The sequence below is a fragment of the Capronia coronata genome, assembly GCF_000585585.1.
Source record: "Capronia coronata CBS 617.96 chromosome Unknown acBCG-supercont1.1, whole genome shotgun sequence".
NCBI classification, from domain to species: Eukaryota; Fungi; Ascomycota; class Eurotiomycetes; order Chaetothyriales; family Herpotrichiellaceae; genus Capronia; species Capronia coronata.
Genome location: NW_006912893.1, coordinates 1,750,656 through 1,763,852, shown reverse-complemented (window position 1 = coordinate 1,763,852; position 13,197 = coordinate 1,750,656). Strand labels below are relative to the sequence as shown.

The 13,197-nt window shown below is 51.9% G+C and overlaps 1 protein-coding gene across 1 annotated transcript; it reads right to left on the bottom strand.

The window, feature by feature from the left end:
• Positions 1-5,553: 5,553 nt before the first annotated feature.
• A1O1_00619 (uncharacterized protein) lies at positions 5,554-7,185 on the bottom strand (the record flags this gene model as incomplete). The annotated part of the gene is made up of 1 exon (XM_007721536.1): positions 5,554-7,185. The coding sequence occupies one exon, from the start codon at positions 7,183-7,185 to the stop codon at positions 5,554-5,556; it is 1,632 nt and encodes a 543-aa protein (XP_007719726.1).
• Positions 7,186-13,197: the final 6,012 nt, after the last annotated feature.

Genomic DNA, 13,197 nt, shown 5'->3' with positions numbered 1-13,197 from the left:
TATGTCCGGTGATATAAGCAGGCGGAGTGTCGCTCGAATCAACATCAGGCTGAGTGTGCGCCCGCGACACCCTGCCAGGGACATTTTGGTTTATTTTACCAGGCAGCCCCAATAAGAAAATCGCAGTGTAAAAGACCGAGGATAACATACCTTTGCTTGTATTGAAGAAGCGGCAAACTCGAGATCGCGACTCGGCGGGCTTCGAATCAGGGGCGGATCGAGGCTGAGACTGAGACGGAGACGGAGACGGCTCAGGCGGCCGAGCCAGTTGGACGGCTGCTTGGTCGCTGCCTAGAATAATGTGAGACGGTGATGATGGATGATGGACTTGTACAACGAAGCAATCAGATGACTGTTGAGTGTTGTTTCACCGGCTGAGCCATCACGCCTCACCCACCCAGCAAGCAGCTTTCACTCCAAGTAGATCCGAGGCGGATTTGTTGGCCGAGGCGCCTGGGGAGATGGGGCCTTAGCCCGAAAGCAGCATGGGGTCGGCTCAGCAGGTTTTGGGTCCGGGGCAACAGAGAGATTGTGATTGGGGTTGAATGAGAATTCGAATGAGCATGAGGAAAGACAAACGACGTAGGTGGCGGGCTTACTCGTGCGGCCGGTTCCGTCAGGTGACATGGGTTGATGAGTTGGCCGCGGCTGACGGTGACGGTGACGGTGACGGTGACGATGGACTTCAATTGGAGTCTGAACAATGCAGTGGGATGCTGAATGCGGGATGCGGGATGATTGCTGGTCGGCTGATGTGTTCTCGTCGCTTGTCGCTTACTAGTAGATGACTGGTACGCAGAGTGTCGAGCAGCAAGAGATGGTAGAGGATATTGTGCCGAGTGCCAATGAGGCTTGAGTTGAGGTTGAGCGTGGACGAACAGCAGAGAAGGAAAGCGAAGAAGAGCCTGGAAACAAGCAGCTGAGTTCAACGTGAAGCTGTCTACTAGTATCTCGATCCTAGTATCTGGTGGGAGCTTGATGGTTAAGCAGCGACGATGTGCCTCATGATGGTGGCCATGATGGTAACGATGAGGTCTGGGGAAGAGTCGAGATTTCCAGGTGGATGCCTGCCTAATTGGGAATTGCCATCAGGCTGCCGCCCCTGAAAGGCCCCAAGCCCCCTAAGCATCGACTACCACAGTGTCTACTCTGTATATTGATGTTCGATGGATGGTGTATATACAAGTATGGGACCATCTATCAGTGTTATCCACTACTAGGACATAGAGAGATGCATAGTGTCGATACCTACTGTGGTATGTTTGCTTGTAACTCGGTCTGTATGACTGACTGCTGGGATTCCCACCACCACCTCCTCCTCCTTCTCCTCCTCCTTCTCCTCCTCCTCCCCCCGTCTCATCTACACACTTGTCGTCTGGTGTATCCTTTCTTTCTTTCTTTTTTCTTCCCACAGTCCCACGTGGAATCTGCGAGTTATTGTTAGTGTCCATCTCTACTCGACTACTCTAGGCATTCCCTTCTCCCCACACCCCCTTGATACTACCTACCTAAGTATACAACGCATCTCCCTCCTTTCGATCGCTTGATTCGACCCATATTCACGGAACAGCCACGTGCATGTTCCGTAGTGATTGACTCACCTGGACTCAGAAACCATGTCACGTACACTTCCAGTCCTTTCTGGTCCGGATCAAATTCTATCTCGAGCTCAAGCTCGCTACCCTTATCTCGCACAGTCAGATGTCGGATCAACGTGTCCCTCCCACACATGTACAATCACCCCCCTATGGTATCACGCCACCACTACCAATCTGCATTCCAACGTAACACAACACAAACACACACACTCTCTCTCTCACTCTCTCACATGCACACGCTATCGTCTCTTTTCGAACGGCAACAATCTCACTTCCCTGATTTTTCCCCCCAACTGACCCTGTCCATACCATGCCCATGTCCTACCCTCTCCTGGAGCCATGTCGGGCACCGAGACCCTTCCCAGCTGACTACCTAGTAGATACGATAGGCAAGCATCCCGCGTACTAGATACTCTGTCATTTGGACAGATCGTCCAACAGGCGGTGTGGCCGTCCAAATCAGTCCGTCCGCGGCGGGAGGATGCACCCGCTTGATTCCTTCTCCCTCTGACACGGGGAATTGTCGCCTGATCCCTGGTCGCGCCAAATGATGGACACTGGACAGATCGGACCAGCATGGCCGCTGGATCTGCAACTCCACAGAACCACACAATTCAGCTGGTCGGGCTATGATCATCGCCATTGCTGGCAGTGTCCTATTGAAATTAGCATGCTCACATACCAGATCCATCACAGACCCCAATCTATGACTTGCACGAGACGCCCGTCAGATATTCGTTCTCTTGGCCGGCCTGGGACACGTCAACAGTGCAGTAAAGGTAGAGCATAGAATCCCCGAGCTCCGTCTGGCCCAAGACCAGGAAGCCCGGTCGGCCACTTGTCCTGACATGCGGACAGTTGGATCTCGTGGTCTCGCCCACTGCAGTACAAGGCGAGTCAAGAATAGCCGGTCAAAGACTAAAGTCTTTCAAGATGATGCGCTGGCATTTGCTTTGACCCTCTACCTCACGGGAGATGGGCGGTTTACAGCCTTGTGTGCCTAAGGTAAGGTAGTTCTGGACTTGTTCGCAGTCGTCTTTCGGTCGGTATTGCTCGGCGATTGGTAACCGACATGAATTCCCTTCTGTATCAGTGGCTGTGTACAAGCTGGCAACAACCTCTTCCAAACAATCCGACAACTTGAACTCCACTTACCTACAGACCAGGTCCCCTGATTACCTGGTAAAGGAGCCGACGAAAGGGTGAAGCGTACCAATGGTACCCAGGTACGCAAGGTATGTACCTAAGGTATACATCGAAGTACTACAATGTATGGAATCATACTCTGTATACCACAGACTCTGTACATTGCGTGGCGCTTCTAGAACCCCAAGGACCCAATCCTCCCCACAATCTTGCAAGAGGAATCCGGGGCGGCACGCCGGTCAGAAAGTGGAGTACTAGTATAGGACGGTCGAGAACAACTTACCAAGATGAATTACGTACGTACTGTGTCTTGTAGATTAACGATGTCAAACATCCCGCAGCGGCGAGATCGTTAGTTCTTCGAGCCGCCTTACGGGGTATCTGAGGGACATCATCTCCCCTCCTGGGACTCTTCACTTTGTCACATCAAGATCCGCATCTTCTCAGTCCTGTCGACATTAACCGAGAAGAAACAACAAGTACAAGCATTACACTGACCAGTATTCTGTACCTCAGGGACTAATGGAATGTGGACTTCTCTCAATCTACTAGTATCATCAATCTTGAACAGCCACGTTGACGGGTCGATCAGGGAGTGTCTCGGGTTGTCGTTGTTGACCGGGACGATCGGACCTCGAGGCGACAGATAGATGACTTCGTATCTTGTCTCCCTCCTCCACTACCGGCAGATCGTAGCCAGGAAGGATCATGAACAGAGAAGGGAGTACGTCCACAATGGCAGTCTGATATCACTTCTAAAAGACATTATTATGAAAGTAATTACCTTACCTAAATACAGCATACGGGTCATAGTCTCGCTGAACCCAATAATATCGTGAAACATAGCTGCCTGGCGTCCGAACAGGTCTCACATTTGTTGGGTTCTGGGCTCTTGTTTCTCCATTTAATTCTTGCCTGCTTGCGCGTTCATACAGCGGAGAAATTTCAGTCGATTGCAGTGTTGATTGAGATACAATATCGCCATCCCACACAGATCCTGTGATTGAGTGGCCAATTATCTGACCTCCTTTACTACTCCCGTGACTCCCGTGACTCCCGTGACTCGTGACTCGGTTATGGATACAAACCTGGGAAGTGACCTGCAGTGGTACTGCTGTCAAGTAACAACAAAACACATAACGAATAATACGAACGGTATACTAACCACCTCATGCATGTGATTTGCAAGGTTTCTTTATATGGATATTTTGTTAGTCAGGGGAGAACACATGAGGCGAAGGGACTTTTACGGGGGGCTGCTGGGCCTAAGCCCCCCGGATGTGTCAGGGTAGTAGGTAGACACGTGCCCCCAAGGTATAGGGACTCTGTAAGTTACCTATACTAGTAGTACTGTAATATGCACCTCGGTGTCTCAGGACCGAGGGGGAGTCGAGTCAACTGACTCGCAATATATGGACAATAATACACAGACAATACAAAGACAATACTCCCGCCCATCAATAACCCACCTCCTAGAATCTGAACACCTACTATAGGCCAACCACTATTGTCATTATTTATTGCCTCCTCATCACATGGACCTATCTACTCCCTACTAATAGTGATCTAGACTTTAAGCACGTTGCCTGTTCATAGACACCTCCTGACGAAGGTATCTACCGAAGGTACCTTACCTTGCCTGAGGTGCCAGTGAGAGAGATGGACACGCGAGAGTGAGCTTCGGGCCGGTAAATACCGGGAGGCAACACAAATGGTTCTAGAACTGCTTGACCGCTGGCAGCATGTCTGGCATTCATTTAGTTGGTGTCAAACAAGCAAAAGAAAATGAAAAAAAGCTCAAGACATCTACGCACTGCATTGCCCGGGTGGCCGGCCCGCTGCGGAAGCAGGAATAGAAACAGCAGCGGTCTAGAAGACTGTTGAAACAAGAAACTCAGACCAATTGACAAGACTATAATGAAACAAAGCTTTTCTTCACATGATCAAACGTACCGCTTACAACAACACTGTATGCAGAGCGATTAGGTAAAGTTGAAGTCTACAGAACTTGACAGCGAGACAGTCCCCAGTCATCCATCAACTCCCGGGCCAATTGATAGAGAGGACGATACAGGATGATACGTACTTGGGTATCTTCACAGCCCTGGTGATCAAGGCAATTAATTCCTCGACAGGGACTTCAATCGTTCAATGGATCAATCGAACATTCAACCACTTCATCCAAAAAGTCTTGTAGAGTACTAATGAATTACTAGTATTATGTGATTGCATCTCGCCATGATATGCTGTCATCACTGCAGTGTTCCAACTTGATCGTACATGGGCTCATTTCTCTCCTCTCGTCTTCTCTCTTCTTCAACCACGTCTGCCCTTCCAAAACCACCTAAACTCGAGGCCCGAGATGTCGTAATAGTAATAGTACATGTCGCGAGATGGTCGCGGAGAGGGATGGGAGAAAAGACAGTGTCGAATCCGCTTTCGCTTGCCTCGTTCCCTCTTCCCTCTTCTCTCTTCCTTCTGCGCCATTGATGGCCGTGATAAGATGTAGGACAAAACCAAGTTCCGTTCCATGCATTTCAAGCAAATCTTTTCTCGCTTTTGAGACCGCCGTGACCCTGACCGAGCCAGCATTCCATTACTCACCTTAGTGGAAAGAGAACAAAGACCACACCGAAAACTGCATCACCATGTAGACGGACTAGTGCCTTCCCATTTCAGCCCGATTTCATAGACCAGGTAATAGATTCGTCAAAAACGTGTCAAAGCACCATTGAGTCCGCTCAGAACGCAAGCAAGTAGTGATCAAAAGATAAAACAAAATAAGGCGGGCTTGTCTCTGGACAAATCCTCACCAGCCCTTGGCATGATACTCCCACGGGTTATCGAAATAGTGGTTCCACGAGTTGTTCTTCGACGTTTCTTGCGGTGCAGGTGGCTGGGTGGGGCTGGCCGTCGAACTGGCATGTCTCTGAAGGTTGGCCATGCTTTGTGCATTCCGACTTCGCTTCAGGAATGCATTGGCCGTCTGTGACTTCTGTTGTCTCTCCCAGAGAAGATTCTTGCGTAAGGATTCGGTCAACTCGGTGGCGAGCATGTTGCGTCTCGTGGTCCGTGGAGAATGCGCCACAGCTTTGGACGAAATCTGCGGGGGAGGAATTGCTATGGGTGGTCTCTTCGACGTCTGCATCATCATGCCTTCCTCGTCCTCGAGCGAGCCGGCCGCAGACTTCCCTTGCGGAGATGGCACGCCGTTGCGATGGAGCACCGGCTGTGAATAGGCGTGGTTCAGCCCTCCTTGTCCTTTATGAAGGGCCAACGTCAACATCGACCGCCGTGACACCAGGTCGGGACGACTTTCGACTCGGCGGAAGAGATTGGGCTCCTGTACCACTCTTCCATCATCCGAATTGGAATCCTCCCATTCATCACCGTCTTCGTCGTCGTCGATGGCGGACTCGATCGCTTCATCCGTATCCTCGTCTTCGTCGCTACTGGCAATGGCGCCTTCGTTTTCCGCGTCTTCCTGTATCTGGCGAGTCGCGATGATATCCCGGAAGGAGGTCCTCTTCGGTTGCAGTCGCTCAGTCGAGCCTTTGGCGAGGTTTCGTTTGCTCAGGCTTTGAGACAACGAGCTCTTCTGAGGCATAGGTCTCTGGGTCAGTACTCTTTGTTCAAAAGATGACTCATCCTCGGAAGACCCGCCAAGGGTGAACATGGCAGGCTTGATCGAGGACTTGCCCCTGGGTATCAGTTTGGAGGGCGGGGTAGGCTGGACGATGGTATTTGTCTTCCTGAACGAAGACGTGACAGGAGAGAATCCATGGACGATAGATTGAGTTCGGACCAGCCCATCCGAGGAAACTGAAGTGTCGGAATTCCGATGTTCACTCTGGCGAGCAGTACTGGTGGTAGCGGCGGTGGTGTTTGACATGCAAGAATCGGTTGAATCTCGAAGATGCCCAGACTCGACTTCAGCGGTGGATTCAGGATTGGGCACTGCCTGGGGCTGGGGTTCAGAACTAGTCGGTAGAGCCGGAAGACTGGCTTCAATGGAAGGAGACAAAGGACATATTTCCGTCTTCTCTTGTATCGTGACCACAATCTTTTCGAGCGTAAGAGGTGTCAGGTGTCTTGACTTGGAGAGGGATCTTGCGCTCTCCTCGTGCGCAAATGATCTGGATCGGGAATTGCTTCGGTGTGAGTCTTGCTCACCCATGCTGTTGTCCGAAGAGTAGGAGTTTGACAAAGATGGCACTTCGCTTGAGCTCGCTGGTGGCGAGTCGATTGAAGTAACGCATAGCGACTCGCGCGACCATACTCGCCAACTCATATTCTCTAACCGCGGACCGTCTTTCAACGACTCTGAGCACTTTGCAAAGATCGACCACATCGCCATCAAACTGCAAGCGTTGGCAGGGTCGATTTCGTGCATTTTACCTGCGTCTAACGACAGCACGGGCGCACTTAAGCGCGACGGCATCTTGGGGAAGATGTTCCTTGCTTTTCGGATAGGGAGGTAGAGGATCTGAAGGTCGAAGGAACAGGAGGATCGGGTGTGATGTAGGGTGTAAGTAGTTTGCACACGGCTGGTGCAGTGTTGGTAGAATACTAGTAGCGATGCCCGCAACGGACGGTGGGAGAAATGCTGGGGATCGGCTTGTGACGCAATTCGAGAACCTCGGGCCGATCACCACGGGTAGAAACGTGTCGAGTTGGATTTATTGTGTAGACTCAGTCGATGCTCGAGTGTCAGTCCATATGGATAGCGATTGTGAGTGTTGAGAGGGTGTACAGCGTCAAACTGTGTCGGATCTGAATCGCGAGAGGGTGTAGGCAGGGTATGTTGGAGGACGTGGAAAGATGCGATGGGGAGGACCGGTAGTATAACAAACGGCAGACAAACCGGCGCAAGTGCGAGGGCGTGGGCACAGGGCACGAAAAGCGAGCAGGGGGCGCTCTTTCGGGACGGGCTTGTGGGAAGAAAAGGGCAGATTCAGGGACCAGGGGGGGTGGTGTGTTGGGTGCCAGAAGGCTAGAGGGCCAGAGGGCCAGAGTGACAGTGTGGTGCCAGCAGTAGTGGGGAGGGAGGAACAGCGGGCAACGTCCAGGCCTGCTTTGTTACTGCAAGTAGCGTTGATCCAAGGTTCGAGACACGAGGAAAAGGCCGCAATGGGGGATCGTGATGGGGAGGCCCGGGCACCTTTGACCCTTGGAGACAAGCGAGCAAGGGCCGGAAGAGGGAACTACTAGCGCCTGCGTGGGACACCTACTAGTGACCTCTTACGAGTCTGGGTACGGTGCACAGCGTGTAATAATGCGAATCAGAAATGAAATGACAGGTCATGTCTCGCCATTTCTCCACCAGTCCTCCCCCAAAGTGTTGCTGCTTTGGACGGACGGTCGGGGATTCAGCCTGCCTTAGGTAAGGTCCATACCTAGCCGCTCCCCCCAGACTCTTGACACAGACTGTCTACCCGGGCACTTCTACCGGCGTAGCACCAGGCATCAACGGCAACAAACGTCCAGGAGTCGACCTGGGTTTCTATGAATGATTGTGAGCAGCCATCCTCCTATGGTGACCGATTGGAGTCTAGGTGTTATGGTACGTACAACTACAAGCAGCACAACCGTCAGGTAAGCGACCTGAGTGTAACCACAACTCACGATTCACGACTCACATGCTTCTCCAGCTGGTAGACAGTCACCCACCCTAGGAGGCTGAGGCCGTCGTGACATGTGGGACGACTGGACAAATGTATTCGCGGCATGCATGGTGCACCCACAGTGACACTGCTAGTAACATGCTATGGGGAAGGTCACAGCCATTGATACTGCCCAACACCCGAAGCGTGCACCTAAGATGCTTAGGAGGGTAGGTATCTACAGGTACCGACTCACCCTGGCGATTAGGCATTTATCAGGCACCATGCCCGGGTCACATGCGCCGGGACATAAGTACTGTGATATTGCTTGTTCTCCTGACCCATAGCCACACACTTCCAGGCCCTGCGAGTAATAGACTCTGATTGCGTGTTCACTGCCAGCGCACAACATACATTGCCAACCGCCTTCCTCTGTGCACGAACCGACTTACTCGTGATGCTGGTAGATGATCGAGTCTGGGCAAATCTGCGTCTCGAGAGAAGAAAACATGAGTTGAGCAGCTGACTCGATGGGCTGGGTTTCCGCGTCCTCCGTGCCAATTCTGCCGGTAAAATCACCCCTAGCGGCGCCCCTGTATGGATAGAGACATTTTGAATTTCCGCCCAGAAAGAACAAGCTCCAGGCACTAAAACATGCCACTTTACTGTGTCGGCGGCAAATCCGACTTCCCCGTCTTCACTACTACTCACTAAACGCGTCCACGTGCAGTTGCAGTGGTGGAGGTGGAAGCTTCTTTTTTCCTGTCCAGCTGACAATCTTCCCAACCACTCAGCGCAGCTGTTTTGTTTCTATGCTCGACTCTTCTCATCTGTCTCACTTCTCCCTAACAACAAACTACACATTGCAGTGGCTCACTAAGGAAGGTATCAGTACCACGAGCTCGCGAGACTAACATGGTTTGACGACTCGACATGTGGCGACTCCCCAAGAAACAATCTCTCTCAGCACTTCCTCCACACTAATGTCGGCGCTATTCTACCCCCCTACCTCAGCTGCTCATCCGCCGTGTACCTCGTCCTACTTACTTCAACCGAGTGCCGAGGGCCAGCATTGTGGTCACCCGCAGGCAGCGACTCTGAGCTCCTTCGGCGGACGTGGACCCAAAAGCAAACAATCATGGGGCCCCAAAACCACTCGAGGACGTATGAAATGGACGAGGAGCGTATAGCAATAGCCTAAACGATGGCCATGGTTATGATTTCTATTATCTGGTATAAACGCATCGCCAGACACAATATTGAACGACCACCTCCACGCCGCTACTAAACCTTACCCAAGCACTCCTCTTAAACCGCACCAAGATCCTCCTCTCGGCAGTGACAGATACAAAAAACTACCCCGAGCCATGATGGCTGAGGGTGCGTCCGTCAAACCTGTCCATCTTGTACCAACAGCATGCACATCGCGGCAATGACGACTCGTTCCATGAGGTTCCCCTACCTAGCGTGGCAGATTGTAATTAATGCTGGGTTCACTCTAATTCCATTGCGAAACAATCCAGTCCTCTCTACACGACAACTAATCGCTTCCTTCGCACGGAAAGACATTTGTTGTCACTGTTCTTGAAGCAACATTCGTCTTCTCGAGACGAGGTTGGGCCGCGAACAGGATATCGTTACAAGAGAGATGACAACAATACGGGGCAGGGCGCGAGCAATGCCACCGTAGATGGAGGATGGCGGCGTCACCGGCTGCTTGGTTCTACTCTCGATACCCTGGTACAATTCGGTTCCGCAGAAATACCTTATATTATTCCGGAGTTGGCAACCGATTTGGACGGTCAACAATAGTAAATCCTTCACACCCTATGGATGGCCGGACATTTCAGTAGCCTGGTTGCTGCATCGCTTGTTGATGCCGTCAAAATGGTGGCTGGAACGCCAATTGCTCGTTGGGTTTAGGGCGCGCGGGCGGAACCTTCTTGTCACTCGCCCGGACCCCTCTCAGGTCTCGAGACCCGGGGTTGTCCAACGCTTCTGACAACCCCCAACCGCAGGGGCTAGGCCGACAACTCCTCCGCATGATCCCACAGTCTCCCAGAGAGGCCAACGATGCATCGGATATGTTCCATCTCACCGAACAAGGCCGCTGGGATGTTTCTTCCTTTGCAGCCTTGCCTTTCGCGCGCTCTACCACTCGATATACGAGGCATGACGTTCGGTGATGTTGCAGGCCATGGATCAGCGGACTCCGTATCGACGCACGATTCTATTGCGGTGCAGTTCCCGACAACAATCAAAGTCTGACTGACCAACTACCACTGGCAGTCGATTGCGACGACTGATGGGCCTCACACCTCCTTGGGGGTTGTTGCCCTGCTCGGAGCTCCACCACCTCAAACATGCATGATTGAGCTTGGACCTGACAGTTGCCTCTCTTGAACTCTCGAGTTCTTTCGAGTATCTGGTCCGAACCCGATCCGAAGTTTTGTCTTGCCTTGACTTCCGATGCAGCTGACATTCGCAATCTGTACAAGCATCAGAATGATTTTGCGCACGTCAAATTCCCGCCACTGCCATTCCAGAGGCGCCGCGGGGACCTTCGGGCTCACAGGTAAGTCGATGCCATGATCCGATTTCCCGTCCCTCCCGATGTCACCTCAACTGGCTCGGGGACTGGGGTTCGACTGCAAGCCATAGCAGACGTTGTCGTGCCTGAGGCATCCGCGCTATGTTAATCTTTCCTCTTGAAATTGGATCTCCAGGGGAAACGGAACCCATGTTTCCGAACCACAGTACGTACATGGCTACCAGGTACCTAGATTCCGCCTTTGACATCATACCGACATTTGAACTAATGGGATCTTATGTCGCTTCCCCGGAGCCACCACCTGATCTGACCTCCTATGTAGGTTGCAATACCCCAAGATCTCCTTCAATCCGATCGAATACTGGTGGTCGATGCGCGTTGGTGCTAATACCACAAGCCTCGACACTGACATCAGCGCTTCGAGACACTGCCTCGATAGACATCGTCAATTGCGCATGGTCTGACCGACCGTGATACATGACAAGGCCGTGTCAAGCTCATCTTGGGCAGATCCTTCAGTTCTGCACTCATGAGCTCCCTGTAGCATCGCTCAATCCGGATACCATCTACGCAATACCCGTCGCCTGCAAGCGATAGTTGCTTGGTGACGACCAGGGCCGCGTAGAGCGCGGACTTGACATCCTTCTCGTGGCTGGACATTATCAAACCATGACTACAAACTTACAATACTTCGGCAAAGGGGACAATATTCATTGCCGGCTCGAGAATACTCGAGGTGCAGTTTTACAAGCTTTTGTCCGACGACTTGCTTCCTTTTGGCCGTTCAGTTTTCTCACCAAGGTCAGTGGGTTCATAACGGGGAGATGTCAAAGGACACTGGGGGATGCTTGCTTTGATCTTTTTCTGCAGCGGCACCGTTGCCCCGTCCTTGCACTATGATCTCAAGCTTAAGGTTCTATCCCTTCAAGAGTCCCTCCCTTGATTACTACATTACGCAAGCAGTCATGTGCCAGTCTCGCAGGGGCCCTGCAAAGGTATGCAACAATGTTCATTTTGCGGCATCAACGGTGAGGGACGCCAGGCCTGTCCCACCACGCTCTCAAACGTGGACCGTCGACAATTCCTGTTGTTGGGAGGTCCCCATGGTAAACACCGGATGAAAAAGCAGGGTCCCGCCACCCAATCAGTGTGCGGAATTGTGACTATTATGCCCATGTTGTTTTTGGCATTCAAGCCCAAGCATGCATGACACTGGCACACTTCTGTGCTGCAAGAAGTCTTTCAGCTTGCTGCACCGTAACTCCCACAGAGCTCTCCTGCACTAGGCGAACGGAGCATGTTTAATATACCGGTCGGAGTATTAGTCGGCGCTACTGACTCGACTCCGGAGATATTCGATGTAGCCATGGCTACCTCACCTAGATCAATTGCAGCAAACCGGTTCTCTTCTTTTGAGCATTCCGACTCTGCCCCTGACTGTGTCGGCTCTGCTTTGGTATGTCGCAGAAGACTGCCTAGACAGGTCGATCGTGTCATCGTGCAAGGAGCGTGCGACTTTGCCAGATGCTTCTTCAACATTGACATGCGTCCTCACAACAGCGCCCCATGTCTGTCACGGCGGATCTCGGGTGGTGGTGGTGATGATGACGATGCACACGCTTAGGACACCATCCAAGCCAACTCTATACTCACCCGATTTGAGCGGCGTGGCACCTTCATGATACGGGCCTGATGACGATGGGAAGCTATCCGGGCGCATTTCCCTTCCCGCAGAGCGATACAAGCTGTATACTCCTCTGACGCAGGGATACTCTCACGTTCCGCATTCGATGAAGAAAAGCATGCTTGCCGTTGGTCCCAGCAAGCTCTCGGCCGGGCACAATCACACAGAGAAGGACTTCATTGCTAATCTCTGCGGTCTCAGGATTCTTAATACACCACAGGAGCTTCTCTATGAATTTATACGAGAGTCAGGTGCCTCCTTCGCAATCCATGTGGAATAAAATAGTCAACGGTAGGTCTCCAGTGGCCGAGGGATTCATGGTGGAGTTGTGTTGTCGAAAGGAGATTTCGCTTCATATTCATCTGTTCTCTTAGTCGTCTCCTTCCTGGCTCTACACTGCCCTGTTGTTCTAAGTAAGTGTCACCTGCTGCAACGGAAGGATGGAACAGAGAAAGATGGTTAAGGCGCTGGCGAGGCTGTGCACACATGCCAAAATGGATTGACTCGTACGCAGCCTTGCGGCAAATTGCGAGATCTGATTGCTGCCCTTGGTTTCTGCAGTCTGCCAACCACTCTCTTGCAGATATGGAGTCTATTGCTGTGTTATCATCCCAG